At 41.0% G+C, this 19,530-nt stretch overlaps 1 protein-coding gene and 1 long non-coding RNA gene across 3 annotated transcripts; one reads left to right on the top strand and one right to left on the bottom strand.

Annotated features, from left to right (window-relative positions):
- Positions 1-324: 324 nt before the first annotated feature.
- Positions 325-5,617, bottom strand: LOC145431533 (uncharacterized). Its single transcript, XR_013911872.1, has 2 exons — positions 5,076-5,617; positions 325-4,062 (listed from the first exon to the last, which is right to left on the bottom strand). It is a non-coding gene; the product is annotated as an uncharacterized LOC145431533 (long non-coding RNA).
- On the top strand, positions 4,532-18,669 carry eral1 (Era-like 12S mitochondrial rRNA chaperone 1). 2 transcript variants are annotated; one of them, XM_026182078.2, is made up of 11 exons: positions 4,532-4,794; positions 9,779-9,937; positions 10,077-10,204; positions 10,293-10,370; positions 10,462-10,508; positions 10,597-10,658; positions 10,797-10,909; positions 12,533-12,829; positions 12,909-13,058; positions 13,478-13,558; positions 15,082-18,669. In XM_026182078.2, the coding sequence occupies exons 1-11, from the start codon at positions 4,689-4,691 to the stop codon at positions 15,202-15,204; spliced, it is 1,344 nt and encodes a 447-aa protein (XP_026037863.1). In that variant the 5' UTR covers positions 4,532-4,688; the 3' UTR covers positions 15,205-18,669. The 2 variants fall into 2 exon arrangements, with proteins under 2 accessions (XP_026037863.1, XP_026037864.1); XM_026182079.2 differs by lacking the exon at positions 4,532-4,794 and adding an exon at positions 7,052-7,205.
- The last annotated feature ends 861 nt before the right edge of the window (positions 18,670-19,530 follow it).

The raw sequence follows: 19,530 nt of genomic DNA, 5'->3' as shown, positions 1-19,530 counted from the left end.
GTTTAAAGGGACAGTGAACTTGAAGCGCGATTGGACGGCTGAATATTTAGACGTGAAATTAGTGAAATACATTAAAATAGTTCCTACATAGGCCAGTAAATAAATATTAGCCTTTAGCTGTCTATTTTTCTTCAGTCTAATTAGATTTGGTTAACGAGCTTTGTAGACAAAATAACAGCAGCTTCATCAGCTGTGGTAAGGTATGAAACATATTATGGACTTACATATATGACAGTGCTCCTATCTAAAGGGTACACGCGTTTACTGAATGGTTTCAGGAGTGTGAAAATGGTGTAAATCATGTGCTATGGCATTCAAGTCAAGTCAAGTCAAGTGGCTTTTATTATCATTTCAACCATGTACAGTGGTACAGTACAGAGTGAAATGAGACAGCATTCATCGGAGTTGGATTTATAATTTATTCATCACAGAAAATTGGAAATTCTTTTGTTACAGCAGTTGGAAAACTTAAACACAACCTATGTCAAAATAGCTTAAATAATCAGAATAGTGTATGGCAAAATAAAATACGACATAAACAAAAACAAACAAAATTCCCTGTAAAGTCCAAACTAATCTAAAAGCAAAGTAAATACAATAAAGTATAATGGGTACAAATCAAAATTTAAAAAACAAGTAATAATTCAATTCAATAATTAAGCAAATGATCTAAAATTCACTAAAGCAAAATCAAACAGAATTAAACACATACCTGTTAACATTAACGCAACTCAGTATATGAAAGAGGTGTCAGAGTGGAATAAAATGTAAGCTTGAGAGAGTGCAGAAACTCGGTGAAACAATGCATCAGTCCACTGAAATTGTATTGAAGGTATTTTTTCCCTTTAATCTGATACAGGTCTCTAGTTTGCAATGCTGTAAGCATCTGAACATGACGGAGACTAAAAGCTGAATCAAATGTTTTTAAGGCAGCACAAATGTTTTCAGGGATTGCTGTGAAGAGCAGCTGTCAGTCAGGGTTGAGACCCAGTGACATTAAGTACTGTGGCATGATTTCATACTCATCAATGTATATATTTTCACGTCAGTACATGTATAGGTATATACAAGGTGTATAGGTGTTATGCTTCATATTTTTGGACATGTAGCTCAAGTAAAGTTCAGTCACCCATTTGTATATTCCCTCCTAGATGTCTTGAAATTCATTTATGAATTTAAAGCATAATCCGGAAAACTTCACGAAAAGAAAACGAGTGAGCAGCCTTGAGGTGAGGATGTTTTGACCTGCCATTTAACTTCAATAATCAGTATTCTAACCTTGAATATTGAATATTGCTCATTTACCTCTAAGCTTGTTTGTGCGCATCTCTGACCAAAATTTCCTACTCATCTGGAAGAATGGCTCAATGGCCTTGAGCATGAGCTATATTATGCTATATTCTGCTTGCATTTTGCCTCATTGTGCTGCTCACATATTGTATTATGAATCTTGTTGGGGAAGATAAAAACCCAGATAGAGGACTCCTGGTCAATAGTGTCACATGCTTTGTGATTTGATGAAAGGTTCTATTTGTGCAGCCTGATGTGTATAGCTCCCTAATCAAAGACTTATTTTTCTGTGACAACTAAAATAAATTACTCCATTACAATCGCCCACCTGCCCTCTCTGCAGTATTGATACCATTTTTATTACAAGAGAGAGACAGACCGACAACACTGAAGACCGTGGCCAGTTGTGGAAGCTTAAGAATGTGTGCTCACGGCTATGTAATGTCTTGTCACGTTGGAGCCTCCGCAAAAGTAATCAGATAAGATTATTACAGAGAAAATTACACGTGCTCAGTCCCGTAAACATTTCTGATACAAAGCTTTGTGAAGCCGCGGCCTGAGCTCCAGTATGGACCGGGCTTATTACAATACTTCAGCCAATTTAGGCCTGCAAGCTTCACTTCCCCCCATCAGCAAGTGAAAGAAGGGAGAATTTGGTCTGAAAGCCCAATCACACAGAGCGCTCCGAGTTCAGCAGGTGGGGAAGTAGCAGCAGCAGGCTCCATCAGGCAATAATACAAAGTTAATGATGCAGAATGGTGTCTTTCTCCATACCAAAGAAGACGTCAATACAGGATGTTTAAGAACGCTGTTCCTAATTACGCTTTTTAAATTCACCACTGACGTGATTGATGATTTCAAAGGGAGGCATTATTGATCCACTTCACAGACAAGTCCCATCGATTGCAAGTCTGGAATGAATAAAAGTTTTTTTTCCCACTCCACTTTATCTCCCCCACGGAGAGAGAGATTGTACAATCAGAGCATCAGTGTGACCTATATGGGTAGTTTAGGAGCTAAATCACCTCTTTAACAAAAAAAAAAAAAAAAGCAGGCAGAGCAAGGACGTCTCGAGCAGTGATTGCTGAATCGAGGGACCTTGGGGGACCTTCAGGGCGTCACATAAAATGTAACAGTTGAATCTCATTTCTCACATGTGGAAATTCATCCATCCGTTCATTAATCTGTGGGATCCCTCGCAAATAGCCGATCTGTGTTGGAGTTCTCAGCATGATAAAGTTCAGGAGCGGCTGTTTGAGAGAAAGTCAGCCGGCTGTGCCCCATCACGCCTCTCACTGCAATCAGTGGTGATGGAGTGATGGATGCTCTGACGCACTGACAGATTGTTTTTCCCCCACCTCTGCTCCCTGTTGACATGCCCCGTGGCTCGTGCTTATAGTTCTTTGTTATTCCTCGTGCTGAGCAAGCTCTCCTTATTAGCACAGAAACTGCCAGTTATTGCTCATCTAATTCCAGCTAGCGTTATTAATAAATCAAAAATAGAAGTTTGAGAAAATCTCCACATCGGGCTGCAGAAAATTCTGCATATTCGGGGAGATCTGACTCGTACAACGTCAGTGCCGCGTGTTCTTTTGAATTACTGAAAATAAAGATTGATTAGGAATCAACAGCATGCTGAATCGCTGTAGCAGAGAGGTTTTCCATCACACCGTGCAGCATCTCATTGGCAAGTGCACTTCACATACCAAAGTGGGCTACAGCTTATGATTAAATGGTCTGCAGGCGAAGCCTTTTTGTCTTTTTTTCCTTTTTTTTCTAGAGAGAGAGAGAGAGAGCTCTTTCTGAAGGCCAAAGTTAATGCAGTCATAGAAAGACTCTGATACACTCCCACGTGAAGTGGCCATGTGAGGAAAGCCCGGAGGGAGAAAATGCCTTGAATGAATTTGAGAGAGAGAAAGAGAGAGGCAGATAGAGGGGAAGTTCAAACATTACTGATCCTCAAATATCCTTTTGGTTTCTGGTTCAATTGGAATTTGGCAGTAAGTGTCTGCTAAAAGCTCCATTTTTGTTGCCCCTCCATTGCTGCTGAGCTTTTAGAGTTAGATGATGACAGATTGTGAGCTACCTGATATCCTTCATCATCCTCCCCAGTGGAGGTGTTTGTTCCACCCCGAGCAAGTCCTCCAGGACTAACAAACAGCCGGTGAGCTTGATGGACTACAGGGAGACATCTGCTCTGCTTGGCTTTCCCTTGCATATTGAAAACAACGTATTACAGTAAACAATCACCACGCAAACTGCGTCCTTTTAGTCCGACTATTAACCTCATGCACTTTGTGGTTATCAGGCCATTATATCAGCTCATCCTCATGAATTAGTGCTTAAATCTTACGGGGAGGTGAGTGAGTTTGTCAGCATGCATGCTTTCTTCAGGTTAGTATGCTGCTTTAGGCGACCCATGCTCAATATATCCTCAACAACACTGTCAAAACTGTGCTTCAAGCACCCTTGGGGATCAGCTCTGTTGTGTGCGCTCATGGGACAAGAGGGAAAGAAAATGTCTGAGCAGTGCAATCTGATTTGCGGTTGTGGGTGCAGCATTGCTCACAAAGTAATCTAGAGAATATCACCTCTTCTAAAAGTCCCTTTGAGGTCTGTCAAACTGCAGGTTGGCAGACGCGTTTGTGCATTGTGATGAGCTGATTTGGGATTGCCGTCGGCTGATTTCAGCTTGTCTCTGTCCTTCCTGCTGTAGACAGGTGGTTCCTAAGCTGGGGCCTCGGGGGACTTCTGGGAGTTAAAGAGGGTTTGCTGCAAAATGACACACAACAGTTATATTATTTTGTTATGTAGAAGTAAGGCCTAGAGAACAGTTGTGCCCACTCGAATAATTTCCTCCATCGCATAGTTCCTCCAAACTCAATGATCTCTCTTCTCATTCCTCAGCCTTTATTTGTTTGTTTCCTTGTTTCTCTTCTTATGCAATCATTTTCAGTCACTCAGACCATGAACTGTCATTTTCGATTTAGTCAGTGAAGAGTACGCAACTGGTACAGTCTTTACTGAGTCATTAGGAGAGTAGTTGGATATTATGATGTAAATCTTGTCAAACAATAAATATTTCAGTTTTATTTGCCTTGAAAAAAATCAGTTTAATCAGTGGGTTGTGATTAATTTGCTATCTGACTTTAACGTTTCAGATGAATGCGAGTAGGATGTTCAGGGATGCAGTTGACCCTGCAGCCGCTAGGGGGCGGTGTAGCTTTCACAAGCACACTCATACAGACCCTCTCCAGAGCGGAAGATACCTCTCTTTGGTTAAAGCAACATGGTTTTACCTTACAGGCAATGTGAATGTAAACAAGTGACCCAATTCTTCGCAGACGAACAACGTCTTATTAGCTAAAACACAGCAGCTGTTGTTTTGTCAAAGTAAGATGGCTCTCAGAGTGTGTGGTCGCTTTTTCAGAGACTCGGCTGTCCTCTCCAGGCGGCTCGCCGTGTCTGCTCGACAGGAAAGTGCGTCATGGTTTCTGACAGCGGGTCAGTGGAGACATTATTTTTCTGCTTATCGTTTATTTTGTTCATTTTTGAAAGGAGAAATATTTGAGGCTCGGGGTTAATACCAAATGGGGAAAAGTGTAGCTCGGAATGAATGAATGAATGCTAATACCATAGACATTATAATGACATCTACATTGCTGCTTTGATTAACTGTATAGACGCCGTGTAAAGGACCGTGAACAGACAGAAAATATGGCTGATAATTTGAGGCGGAAAAGATGAGCTATTGTTATCGATATGATATTATCTCAATGCTTTACCTGGGTTTTCTTACATGCTGAGAACTCAAAACTGGATTATAGATGGCAGACAGTTGGTGTCGTAAACCACCGCCTCTGTTCAAAGATGGTCGCTCACAGTGGACATAAATGGCTTCTTTCACTCCTCTTTCAAACCATCTGTCTTCTCTGTCCAAAATGTGAACATTGGCATCCTTGAAAGAGTGTCCTTTATCTTTAAGATGCAGATGGACTGCTGAGTCTTGTCCTATGGAGGTGGCTTTGAGAACCTTCACAGACACTTTTCTCACTACAGATGTTTTTTGACTGAAAAATGAGACGTTCTACAACACGTCATTAAAACCTGCCATGTTGTTGTAAGACTGAGTCAGTCTGGCATCAGTCTGCAATTGATTGGGGTCAAGTTAGTAATAACATACAAGAAAGCGTGTCTGGAGCTGCTGTTGTTGTTACCTGTTGTTACCTACTGGCAAGCACTCACAAAAACTCTTGAATCCCTTTTTTCTAAAGGTACATGTTTAGATCATTACCAGTAAATAGCTGTAAGGTTAAAGCGCTTTGTAAGTGGATGACTCTTTCTGATACACCCTGTAATATATTTGTGCTGAGCAACCATCCTCTTCTATAGGAATATAACCAGCTGGCAGTCAACTGTGTCGAGTAGACTTAGTTGACAGTGTGTATTTGTTTCACACTGATTGGTTTACACTGTCATTTTTTTTTAATTGATACATTTTGTAAAATTTACTTTGAATTACGTAGGCTGTTTGCATCCCAGACCCAACCAATTCTGATTTTTATTTTTTTGAATACACCATCAAGTCAGTTAAACTTCTGAGATATTGATCTTTGTAGTTAGGTAGTAGAGGGGCTGTTAATCCGTCTTAAGAGTGTAGAGGAAAGTCCAGGAGAAAACCAGTTACTCTAGGACAGAGGTTCCCAAAGGGGGGAGGGGGAGGGGGGCGCAGAGCCATTGCAGGGGTGGTATGAAAGAAAAAAACAAAACAAAAAAGAACTCTTGGACACTGCTAGCATAATGGACAGGCTTTTGACGGGGCTCTCACACAAACGCAAAACAGGAGATTAAGCATCGCCAAATATGTTTCCAAACCAACTTCCTTCCAAGCCAAAGACTAGAAAATATGTTGAAGCATATCTTTCCTTTGGCTTCACCTGAACAAGTGCCAAGGTAAGGTATCCCCTGCAGAATTGGTTTGGACAAACAGTATCCCACATTCTCGATTTTTAGTTCACAAACACTTCTTGACTAACTACTCCTGACATTTTGGAGATGTTAGCTCTTTATAGAGTAAAATTACAGTGGGATAGAAATAATATCAGGCTGATCTGGCCACAATTTGTTCCCCCTGTCCAAATCACAGACAAACAGTATCCCACAGTTGTTTTTGTTTTTGAATCCATTTTGTCACAGAGAGGCATTTTTTGAAAAATGTGTTGATAGCAATGTTGAATATTATTACACAGGAAAAAAAAACTACACGTAAAATAATTACACCATGACCTCTCTGCCTTTCTAAATGGAGGGACAGTAACTGCGTGTGTGTATGTAAGCGTGTAAAACCTGCAGATAGTCAGATTAACAGTATTTTGTCTCTATATGCCATTCTGCAATTCATCTCATGTAAACAATAACGTGGCAGTGGCACACAGCGTGATGTGAAAAAAGGCACATACCTTTGACGTTGCGCGATGAACTCTGTATTCCTCGCAAAAGAGTTTTAAAAAATCTCAGTTTTCTGTGATTCGAAACACCGTTTACGTGTTGACCAAAGGCCCAAACGCACAGAAACAGCTGCGTTTTTCGAAAATACCCATGCAGGTGTGGATGTAGTGTAAAAGAGTTAGTAGTGTATTTTATTACTACCTGTAATTTATTGCAGTTTACTAGTATTTGCTTAATTGTTTACTAAATGTTTGAGGCGTGAAATAAACCGCAATGGAGTTTGAAAACAAAATATGGGCGTGTGTGGTTGGAGTATGTGTTTGTGCAGGGGGGGGAACCACTACTCTAGGAGAACTGGACAGGGCTGTAGAAGGTCCATAAGCGATCACCAGGATCGGCATCTGCTCCATTTGTGTAAGGAGGAACAGGATGAGCTTCGCCAGAATGACCTGCTACAGCCTGCTGGTGTGAGTGTCTCTGACCACACAATCAAAAACAGACTACATAAGGTGGCCTGAGTACTGACATCCTCTGTTGGTCCCTATGATGTTGATCCTGATTGGATTTTGCCATCAGAATACCAGAATTGGCAGGTCATCACTGATGCCCTTTGCTTTTTAGAGATGAGAGCAGATTCACCCTGACCATATGTGACAGAGTCTGGAGAAGCCGTGGAGAACGTTATGCTGCCTGTAACATCGTTCAGTATAACCGGTTTGGTACTGGGTCAGTGATGGTCTGGGGATCCATATTGATGGAGGGACACAAAGACCTCTACAGGCTAGGCAACAGCACCATGATTGCCATTAGGTATCGGGATGAAATCCTCGGACATTGTCAGACCCTACTGCCCTAGTGCCCGGCCTCATGTAGTGAGAGTAGAGCAGTGAGTTTCTGGAAGATGATCCTGTTGATTTTGGTCCAGCTCAAGGAGGAATCCCCCCTCCTCTTACTATTAAAGTCCTTTCTTATTAAACTTTTGGAAAGCTGATTTTAAAAGTAGTTTAAATCATAAATTGATTACATTTATATTTGCTAGATAAAGTGAATCATTTCTCTCCTGCACAGTGCTAACAGGAGCAGCCTGAGACTTTATACCTCCACTAAGGCTCAAAATTCTCTGCAAAAGTAACAACAAATTGCTTGTTAACACATTTCTCCATAAAAGTGCTTGTTATCCAAAACGACTTTTAAAAGCTGCAGTTTTGGGGGTAAGACAGCACAAAAATCTTGGAGTTACAGTGGGGCAAAAAAGTATTTAGTCAGCCACCGATTGTGCAAGTTCCCCCACCTAAAATGATGACAGAGGTCAGTAATTTGCACCAGAGGTACACTTCAACTGTGAGAGACAGAATGTGAAAAAAAAAAATCCATGAATCCACATGGTAGGATTTGTAAAGAATTTATTCGTAAATCAGGGTGGAAAATAAGTATTTGGTCAATAACAAAAATACAACTCAATACTTTGTAACATAACCTTTGTTGGCAATAACAGAGGTCAAACGTTTACTATAGGTCTTTACCAGGTTTGCACACACAGTAGCTGGTATTTTGGCCCATTCCTCCATGCAGATCTTCTCGAGAGCAGTGATGTTTTGGGGCTGTCGCCGAGCAACACGGACTTTCAACTCCCGCCACAGATTTTCTATGGGGTTGAGGTCTGGAGACTGGCTAGGCCACTCCAGGACTTTCAAATGCTTCTTACGGAGCCACTCCTTTGTTGCCCGGGCGGTGTGTTTTGGATCATTGTCATGTTGGAAGACCCAGCCTCGTTTCATCTTCAAAGTTCTCACTGATGGAAGGAGGTTTTGGCTCAAAATCTCACGATACATGGCCCCATTCATTCTGTCCTTAACACGGATCAGTCGTCCTGTCCCCTTGGCAGAAAAACAGCCCCATAGCATGATGTTTCCACCCCCATGCTTCACAGTAGGTATGGTGTTCTTGGGATGCAACTCAGTATTCGTCTTCCTCCAAACACAACGAGTTGAGTTTATACCAAAAAGTTCTACTTTGGTTTCATCTGACCACATGACATTCTCCCAATCCTCTGCTGTATCATCCATGTGCTCTCTGGCAAACTTCAGACGGGCCTGGACATGCACTGGCTTCAGCAGCGGAACACGTCTGGCACTGCGGGATTTGATTCCCTGCCGTTGTAGTGTGTTACTGATGGTGACCTTTGTTACTTTGGTCCCAGCTCTCTGCAGGTCATTCACCAGGTCCCCCCGTGTGGTTCTGGGATCTTTGCTCACCGTTCTCATGATCATTTTGACCCCACGGGATGAGATCTTGCGTGGAGCCCCAGATCGAGGGAGATTATCAGTGGTCTTGTATGTCTTCCATTTTCTGATGATTGCTCCCACAGTTGATTTTTTCACACCAAGCTGCTTGCCTATTGTAGATTCACTCTTCCCAGTCTGGTGCAGGTCTACAATACTTTTCCTGGTGTCCTTCGAAAGCTCTTTGGTCTTGGCCATGGCGGAGTTTGGAGTCTGACTGTTTGAGGCTGTGGACAGGTGTCTTTTATACAGATGATGAGTTCAAACAGGTGCCATTCATACAGGTAACGAGTGGGGGACAGAAAAGCTTCTTACAGAAGACGTTACAGGTCTGTGAGAGCCAGAGATTTTCCTTGTTTGAGATGACCAAATACTTATTTTCCACCCTAATTTACGAATAAATTCTTTACAAATCCTACCATGTGAATTCATGGATTTTTTTTTTTCACATTCTGTCTCTCACAGTTGAAGTGTACCTCTGGTGCAAATTACTGACCTCTGTCATCATTTTAGGTGGCTTGCACAATCGGTGGCTGACTAAATACTTTTTTGCCCCACTGTATGTGATGATGTATGGTTTATTTTGTGAACTGTTTTTTTTTTGGGTGGGGGGGAGGCAGGGCAGGAGAGGGTTTGGACAAAGAAAATCTGAATGCGTCACTATTCTGTGTCATATTAACATCCCAGTAAGAATAATCAGTCAGTCAGCTTGCGGGCCAGCTGGCAGTGAAGTGATGGAGATTTTGATGTCTTTACAGGAAATGCTGCCTGCAGCCGTGGAGGGGGGAACGGATTTATCTTCACTCCTGCTTGTTTTATTACATCAGAGGCATTTCTCAGCAGACTGATGAAAGGCAAAGCAGCAGAGGCAGACGGCAACATTTATCGCCTTCCAGCCTCAGTTCCGCCAGACAGCGGTAACCAGACCACTGCCTCAGAGATTTACATCTCTAAATTTGCCTGATCATTCCAACTCAGCCTTTTTCCAAAAATTGCACATGTCATCCTTCTGTCGTGTTTATGGTCTGTCTAATGTTTAGTGTTGTGTCTTTTTAGGTGAACAGTTGTCTCTGTTAATGAAACATCCAGATCAACCTGAAAACTCAAAGGTTTTGAAAGTGGCTATAATAGGTGCCCCAAATGCTGGGAAATCCACATTGTCCAATCAGCTCCTTGGCAGAAAGGTTTTTGTTTTTGTTTTTAAAAAATCTTTACTCTGTAAAATATTTGTCTTATTTCTCACCTTCTAAAATCTGTAATCTTGTCTTAAAGGTGTTTGCTGTGTCCAAGAAAGTACACACTACACGGTCACGTGCACTGGGCGTCCTAACAGAGGAAGACACACAGATAGTACGAACCTTTTTGCTTCCTTTCTGTTTTAATCCAGGAATGTTGCTCAGAAGTTATATCCCTTTGTCAATAAATTGTTTGTTTTTTGTAGATCTTGCTTGATACTCCTGGTCTTACTACTCCATCAAAGGTCAAAAGGTGCTTTTCCCATTTAGATATTACTCAAGTCTGTCTCCCTCTGGTTTTATTCTGCTGTGTAATACATGAATAAATTCTGTCTTCAAAGACACCAGCTGGAGAAGTCTTTACTTGTGGATCCCTGGAACACGGTCAAAGAAGCTGACCTAAGTATGATATATTCACTCTGGGTCATTTATTAACCGCAATTGAGCAGTCTCTATTTTTTTATTATTATTCTTTGTGCTGATCTAATGTGAACAGTGGTGCGCAGTGCTCCCTTTTAAATGCTTATAATTGCATTTCCAGTGGTAGTCATGGTGGATGTGGCAGACAAATGGATGTGCAGCAGGCTCGACTTTGAGGTGCTGAAATGCCTGGCCCAGCACCCGGATATTCCGGCAGTCCTAGTCCTGAATAAGGTACTTTTTGCTGGAGTAAAATGTGCATGTTTCGCATGATTCATAAAAGCAGAAACTACAAGGCAGGAAGAAATCTGATTGATAAAAGCTTATGTAGTAATGTAGTCTAGCCTTTCTCTTGTATGAATGCCTCATATTGTAACCTCTTGACAAGTACTTAGTAATAACTGTAGTTATACCACCTCACATGCTTGTTTATAACTATTTAAAACAAGCAGTATTTGCAGGGATAGTAGCAGTTAATGTACTGTACACTTTACAAGAAGCACTTTTTTGCCTATAACATCCTAATTCATTATTATTATTGAAGCTAAAAGCTAAAGCTGGCATCATTCAGTGTTTGTGTCACTGTCACCAAACCAAATAAAGAGCCCAAAATCAGTTCATCTCACAGTAGCTTCTAGTTTCAGAATCATGTCAGTGGCCTTCCATCCCAAACCCCACAGGATGATTAAAAAAAAAAGAAAATACAAGAATTTACAGCAGCAGGGAAAGGTCATTAAGTACAATGTTGCTGCCAATATGTGTTTATGTTACAGCTTTGTTCCTTTCATTAGGTTTGTCCACAGTAAGGAATAATATGGGATTCATTGCAGTGAATTCCACTGCAGTGATTAATTCAAATCACTCGATAATAGAAAATCCTCAATGCAAAGTTTTTTGTTTGGTGCTTTGTGTAATCCACGACTCTGTAGCGCTCAGTTAGAGCAAAGAGGTGGAGCTGTTACGGAGACCGTGAGCTCAGGTGGAGTGAAAGAAAAGGGTTTTCTAGTGTACAGAATAGCAGCGCTTGTTACTGTAATTGCCATAAAGTCCTTTACTGGGAAAAAGCTGGCTTGAGTCCTTAACCAAACCGCCTGTTCAACAAGCTCCAATGTGAAGAAAAGCGAGCTTTGTAGCTGCTCTCATCCACCGCTGATTGTTTTACACAGAGAATATCTGAAGCAAAGCTACAGAAGTTAAAGTGCACATAAGCAGGGGTGAGTCTAAAGGGGGGCATGGGGTGTACGAGACCATATTTATTTCAAGACTTTAGTAACACTGTTTTGCAGATTATATAATATATAATATATGCACACACAAAAACTGTCAACTGTTTACCTCCTGCTTGTGTAACTAAGCCTTCTAAGAAGAAAGAGTGAGCTTGCATCTATACCTAATTTTATTTGACATTACTGTAGTTATGATTATTTATTTTTGCATCTGAGATTGTTTTTAATATGGCAGGTAAATACCTAAATGCTTTGCTTTTTTATAGATACTGTATGCAAGTATTAAAACACTTCAGTCTAAAATAGAAACCAATGAGCAGTTCATTTTAAAAGAGCTATGTTTTTCTCTTTTGAGTATTTATTATTGCTCAAAAGTATTTTTACCCGATTGCTTAATTAAACAATCGATAAAACGCTCTCTTACTGCAAGAATTAAAGGTTTTAATTGACTTTTCAAGTGTTGTCGGAGTTGGATGTAGGAACTACTACTTTCTTTCTACAGAGCTACAACTGCCAAACAGAGCAAGTGTGCATGTGGCTGCCTTTACAGTTTCCATCACCGTGATAGTATAAAGAAAATAGTTCCTGCATGAAAAGGCGATAATGTTTGCATATTTTATTTTATTTTAAGGTGGACCTCATGAAGGCTAAAGATAGACTGCTGGATATCACGGCTCAGTTGACGTGTGGAGTGGTGAATGGATGCAAAATGCGGATCAGGCCAGTGATCAAGCCCCCGTGGGCAGAGAAAAGATCAGAAAGGGCTTCAGAGGGTGAGGAAAACGCAGAACCTGAGGATGGGAGTGAGCCGACCTCTGCGCTGAGCAAAGAACAGCTGAAGACACTGAGAAACCAGCAGGGCTGGCCTCACTTCAAGGACGTGTTCATGCTGTCGTCAGTGGACAGAGAGGACGTGGATACTCTGAAGGTAAATGTTATATGACCACATCAAGATGCACTGTAATGTTCATGTGGTATAACTGTGTTCTGTTTTTCTGTTCTTAAAGAGCTACTTCATGGTTGCTGCCAAGCCAGGATCATGGCAATATCACAGTGAAGTCCTGACTGACCAAAGTCCAGAGGAGGTCTGCACTAACATCATCAGAGAGAAGCTTCTGGAGTATCTGCCCCAGGAAGTGCCCTATTCAATGACACAGGTGACTAATGAACCAGTGAACTCTCTGAAGTCACATGTGACCGTAAGCTGACAGCAAACTGCACTCGTCACATCTGGCTGCACTGATTAAAGCCTATTTAAAGAGCTTCATACTTGCTTCCATTCTACATGTTGACATGTGCTTGATGCAGCTGTTTGTTGCTGCTTCTAAAGAAACCCAAGGGTCATTTTTGAATACACCATTATAAAATCTGTCATTACAGAATCGCACAACCATGTCAAAGGCGTACTGTGGGCTTGATTAGTTATTAGCAGCTCTTGGAGTTATGCGACATGAGTTTCTCTCCGCACAGAATATATTATCTGCTCTTGCTTTGACTCTGCTGCCATTTTTAAAAACTTTATTTGCCTAATGTGTGAAGAATACATTTCTAAGATCAAAATGTCTCTATTTTTTAGTCTGTTGAACTCTGGCAAGATGGAGAAGATGGAGTGCTGGATATTTCTGTGAAACTTTACACAAAGAAAGAAACCCACATGGTAAGCATTCTCACCCTTTATTGGGCTTTTATCACGTGCATCTGTGTTAGTGAAGTGCTGTACTTGGCCTGCATACCAAATGAGACAACCGTAAACGTGCTGTATGTCCATGTAGTTGTTTGAAATCACTCTTTTTTTTTTTTTTTTCTTTTTTTTTATTCCCAGAAACATCTAGTGTAAAACTAGTACAGTATTTCATAAAAAGAACCTCACACCAACAATCAAACATGCTGGTGGTAGTGTGATGCGTCTGGGGCCACTGTTCTGCTTCAGCAGCTGGATAACTTGCCATAGTTCACCTCTAAATGTCTCAAAAAGCAAAAAAAAAAGCAAAAAAAAAGAAGGTTTTGGAGTGGTTTAGTCAAAGTGTTGAATCCAGTTGGCATGCTTTGAGGTTTCTTCCTGTTAACAGAGTTTTTTCTTCCCACTTTCGCCACAGTGCTTGCTCATAGGGGCTCAAATGATTGTTGGGTTTTCCTCTGTATGCGTTATTGTAGGGTCTACCTTACAATATAAAGCACCTTGAGGCAACTGATGTTGGGATTTGGCGCTGTGTAAATAACTTTTAATTACTTCCGCATGCTTTAGCAAGAGTTGCATATTTTGAGTATTGATGGGAAGTCAATTCCTTGAAAGTACTTTTGTGTTCAGTGGTGTGACCACATCTACTGCAGTATCCATATAATCACATAGCCAGGACAGCCATCCATCTGTTTTCTTAACACTTTATCCAACTTTGGGTCAAAGGGGTGATTGCAGTCGTGCTGCCCACTACTAGGATCAACTCTTTATTTCTACTTCTGTGTGTGGACATGTAATTTAATGATAGGCTGCCATTCTGAAGTGTCAGTGCATGCTGGGCTGAAAGAAGTGAAATCTTTACCTCTCTTACTGACACCTGTAGCCTCTCTGATGGCTTCTGGTATTTGTTTGCCACGTATCTCCAAAAATTCTTTTTCCTTATGTTTTTAACTCATAAATATTAGAGCAGCCTTTCTAAGCCATGCATTTTTAACGACAGGGAATATTTGAAGCTACGTCTGTTGTGCTGAAAATGTTTCAAGGTCGGTGACCTCCAAGAAAAGTTATGAAGATCATCGCTGTTCTTCACAGTTTGCATGTCACACAGGAATGATTCAAGAAATGTAGAGGTAGAACTCGAATCAGTAACTGACCAATAAACACTGAATTTAGTGTTTTTCCTGACACAAAGCTACTTTTTACCCATGCATGCAACCATACATGGGTGAAACCAAAGACCAGAGATATAAAGGACACTGACTGATTTATAGAGGTTTTAATCAAATGAGGTAACGATATAAAGATATGAATAATCAGCATCTTGAATCACAAATGTTTCATCTTTGACAAGTTCATTTTCCTGCAGTTTTGATATGACGCTGAGGTTATGATGCTCGTCTAAACTTTTCCTGAAGGAAACTATTCTTCCGTAAATGAAATAAAACCTTTCATGTGCTCAGTGGTGCCTGATGCTGATGTTTCTGTTTCTATTGTGTGCGTAGAGGATGGTGATCGGCACAGCTGGACAGATGGTAGCGCGGATCGCACAAGAAGCGAGCGAAGACCTGAGCAGAGTATACCTGAGGGAAGTCAGGTTGAAGCTCTCAGTCAAGCTGAAAAAGTGAAAATGGATGAAGGACTTGCAATAGGAAGAGAAAAGGACAGACCTCTCATCATGAGTTTGATATGGCGCTGTAACTTAACATATAAAATCTTCTCAGACCCAGAACTCCTTTGACCTGACACCTCTCTGAAGAAAAGGAATTCTACTATAAATTGTGACTTTTGCAGCCTCCATTCATCCCGTGCATTATTAAAGCTTTTACATAGAGATGTTACAGAATGCGGTTCATAGATTGATGTTGAAGTGCAAAGAGCACCTTGGTTTTTCTGCAAAAAACCAAAGTGTTGATTAAATGCAGCTTCCACAAGCCACAGAGCCCCCACCCCCACCCGAATTATTATTATTTTTTTATTATTATTGTTATTAAGCAGTGATATATTTTCAGTAACAAACATGACATAGACTCCCATCAAATGAGTGTTTTGACACAAGTTTGACAGTGTGCTCATGGCTGAGCAGGTTTGGCGAGCTGTGAAAAAGCCGATGGTTTATCTTTGGCTCTCAGAGCTTTTTACTTGGCGGGCGCCTCGTGCAAACACGGGCTGTAGATAAACTGAAGCAGGACCTGCGCAGTCATGTTCACTCAAATGTCCCTGATGTACCATCCAACCCTGTTCCCTCCACTCCCACATCACTTTAGCCTCCTCCACTGCCTTTGAAGTGTGGCCATCCATCCCTGCAACTATCACTTTTTTGTTCTACTTCTTTCTTCCTTTTTCTCCCCCCCTCTCACCTCCCTTCTCTGCTTCCCACTTCTCCCTCCTTCTGCTTTTTTGGCTCTTATAAAGCCCAGCTTTGCCCCTGAGGGCTGAATTGTCTCCCTAATGGATGGCAAAATGGAGCACTAACCTGATGCTAAAATGGGTCAGATAATGGTGATTAGATTCATTCCTGCTGCCTGTGAGTTAACTTGACGGTTACTCTATTCGGGGCATCTTGATGAATAACCAGCTAGTGGCCTTAAGCAGGGGAGGGAGGGAGAGGCCTCGAATGTCTCTCAGAAGCTGTGTCAGCCCCTCAAGCTCCCCCTACTCTCAAAAACGGCTGCTTCCCAGTGATTAGACAAGCCCGTTGCACAGCAGAGATCGCCACTTTGACAAGCCGACAGCAGTTGGGAAATATTTAAACCGATGCACGTCGGCCAGGGAAGGAAAGCAATTCCTCAAACACAATCAGTTTAAAGTGCTGATATGCTGCACCGAGATGAACAAAAAACAATGAGAAGCTTATTTAAGAACCATCTGCTTTATTTCATATGCACCTATTTAAAAAAAAAAAAAAAAAGGGAAATACCCGCCAGGAGCTTGTGAGTGACACATCCCGGTCTAGATGACATTGAGAGAAGGCTGTAGAACCCTTACCATTACTAAAACTCAGTAATGGTAACGGTTTGACAGCCTCCCTCAGAGTGTTCAGGCTCAGTTACAGTGTTGGTGTGCTGATAGCAGCGGAGGGGGAATGAAACCCTGGATAGTACATCATCTATACTGTAGTGTCTCTTTTTTAAACTTACAGTATAAGATGATATCCTGTCCAGGGCACAAGACAGAACCATGAGCAGGGAGTCCCTGTAGTTTGTAATCTGCAAGAACAAGGAGGATAACTTAGAGTAGAACAACCAATTAAAATGTTTGTAATATGAAATCTGTTTTGTATTTAAATTAAAAGAAAGGGATCCTGTCGCAGAGCCTCCAGGCCTCAGTTACCACATCTCTGTCACATACTCGCCTCTTTGCCTTCAGTGTGTGTCATCGTCTGGTCTCCTTACTGGTCCCTGTGTTGGGTTCCAGCACTTAAAGGCCCCACTCTGGCTCATTAACATATTGTGATGACATCTGGGGTGGACCAGACTGTACTTTTTTTTTCTTCTTATCTCTGTCCAACCTGATTGCCTCTGTCAAGTGATGGCCCACACCCTTTCTACACCCAGCTGGACTCAAAACACACACAAATACTATTTTTCTTTTAAAAACATACAGTAGGGGAATAATGCACGCGACATATATTCAAGTGTTTGTTGAAGGAAAAAACTGATTATCGTCTACAACAGCTTTTATGGCTAATTTTCTGCCAGATCTTTCACATATTTCAAAAAATATTCCTTGAATAATTTTGATTTGTTATTCAGAATATATGTTATTCTTTCATTTGCCATTCATTGTCTTGTCCAATGGGATTAGGGATTTTATTGTCCCCAAATAATGCATTTAGGTTTTTGGTGTTTAATGCAGTGGGTTCATTTTTCTTCACAGTTACACATACAAAAGGCTGGATAAGCCGCGCACAAAGGTTTGGGTCCAGGGGAATTTCTTTTAAAATAATTTTCACATGTTGCTCTGACCTCTTGCCAAAATGTCCTGCACTGCAAAAGCAGTAGTCTCATTTAGTGCACATATCATTTGGCAGGAGCATATGTTCACTTTACCCAGGTATGTCAGTCTGCGGTATGAACTCTGTGACATAAGTAGGCGTCCAATCTTCTGCTGACATTTCAGTTTCAAAATGTTCTAGTGAGCAGATTCTAAAACAACGCCTGCGATTGGTGGCGACCTTGCTGGGACGTCCACACCTGTGAAAACTGCCTTTAATTTTTTTCCCACTTATGAATAATCTTTCTCACTGTAGAATGATGGACTTCAAATTCTTTGGAAAGGTTAAAAAAGATTGATGAGCAGCAACAATTGCTTCTGTCGTGTTTTGTAATTCAGCCGAGGTTGAATCTGAGTCATTTTCAGATTTGCTAAAGACCACACCATTTGTTTTATTACGTCCAGATATATAAAACTTTATGATGACTGTTTGAAAAACTGCTTTAAGATCTTCTAACTTGGATATCCCATGCTTTCGATTCAGTTCTTTGAAGGACATCATAACATCTTGACTCATTTTAAGTACTTTGGAAATGCTAAAGTTTAAATTTAGCAGCGTTTTTTCCTGTGGTAAGAAAATTGTTTACCCGCTTTGAGACAAAGAGTCCTGGTTTTTAAAATATTTTCTGCCTTCACTGCATTTGCGGCCTTTTCACTGTGTCTAAATATGTGGGGAGAGGTAGTTTTTGACCTTAAGATTGCACATGAAATTTAAAAAAATAAAGGTATAATAGACTTAAGCTGTGCAGCCCAGTCATACAATGATGGGTCTAGACATTCTTCACCCCCAGAATCAAAAGACAAGTGTAATTATATTCTAATATGATGAACTGCAACATTGCAAAAGTTAGGCTCCTTTTTCTTTCTCGCTAAGCAGTATAAACTTTCAATTATATACTTCATCAATTTAAGGACTTTTAGAAGAACTACATGTTTCTCATTTTCCCAAATGTTCCTCCATCTCACCAATGTTAATTGTTAGTTTTGACCTTTCTCTGTCACACATGGCTAATTGCAAGAATTCAAGCAGTCAGCCAATGCAAGGTATCTCCTGTCATTTATTAAAAAAAATAAATTAAAAAAAGCTTGGAACTTTATCTCGCCGCATAGTAATAAATCGAATGCTCGCCATCTCTACAATCCTCTGAATCTCATATACTTTGGATTTATGTGCAATGGTTTGGAATTTAATGCCACGATATGTCAGCTGATGTCATGTTATCTGACTTATTAAACGGGCTCTATTCCTCTTTCTCACGCTTAGCTAGATTGCGGGATATGGAGAGCTGAGATGTAATTTTTTATTAGATATGCCACATACACGCCGAACATCAAATTCACAGTGTCAAATTATGGCTGGACTGTGATCGAGCGGGTTGCCTGCTGTGGTTTGTCTTTAATCCCTGACAGTTTGTCTGCATCCCTTCAAAACAGACTGTTTTTCAGGAGAAAATTAGTCTTCCTGGGGGGTTTAGCTGTCTCTTGCTCCTCGTGTAGAAACTCGTTGAATTCCAAGTTCAAAATTGGTGCAAAAGCTTGTTAAGCTGTAAATGACTCTGGTGGGAGTCATGTAGTGCAGGATGTATGCAGGAATACATAATGTACACCACATCTTTTTCAGGTGTAGGGACTCCTCAAGCAGCACTGATGAAAGCACTAGTTCCAAAACCAAGTTATTCATATAGAAAAACACTATTCACCCCTATTTTAAGGGCGGGTTCATTTATCATAGCTCAATGTGTACCTACAGAGGGAATACCTAATATTTTGAACCAAATCTAATCATTCAATTCAGTAACTACGTGCATGCCGTGTATGAACCCTGGGAGCACGTTAGGTGGAACGTGACAGTTGCCATGGTAAAACACTCCCTAGTTAGGGTGTGGGATCTGGCGGGGGGTGTGAGAGGTGAGATAAAGATGGAGGTATTACTATCTGGGGTTTGCTTTGCCTTGAGC

The sequence above is a fragment of the Astatotilapia calliptera genome, chromosome 10 (assembly GCF_964374335.1).
Source record: "Astatotilapia calliptera chromosome 10, fAstCal68.1, whole genome shotgun sequence".
NCBI lineage: Eukaryota > Metazoa > Chordata > Actinopteri > Cichliformes > Cichlidae > Astatotilapia > Astatotilapia calliptera.
This window is presented reverse-complemented; position numbering and strand designations above follow the sequence as displayed.

What these genes read in the sequence shown, in the direction of transcription:
- eral1 (XM_026182078.2), top strand. Translation starts at nt 4,689, where the DNA reads ATGGCTCTCAGAGTGTGTGGTCGCTTTTTCAGAGACTCGGCTGTCCTC. An exon ending in CTCAGTTCCGCCAGACAGCG is followed by an intron (nt 9,938 to 10,076) that starts GTAACCAGACCA and finishes GTGTCTTTTTAG; the next exon opens with GTGAACAGTTGTCTCTGTTA. An exon ending in CAAAGAAAGAAACCCACATG is followed by an intron (nt 13,559 to 15,081) that starts GTAAGCATTCTC and finishes TTGTGTGCGTAG; the next exon opens with AGGATGGTGATCGGCACAGC.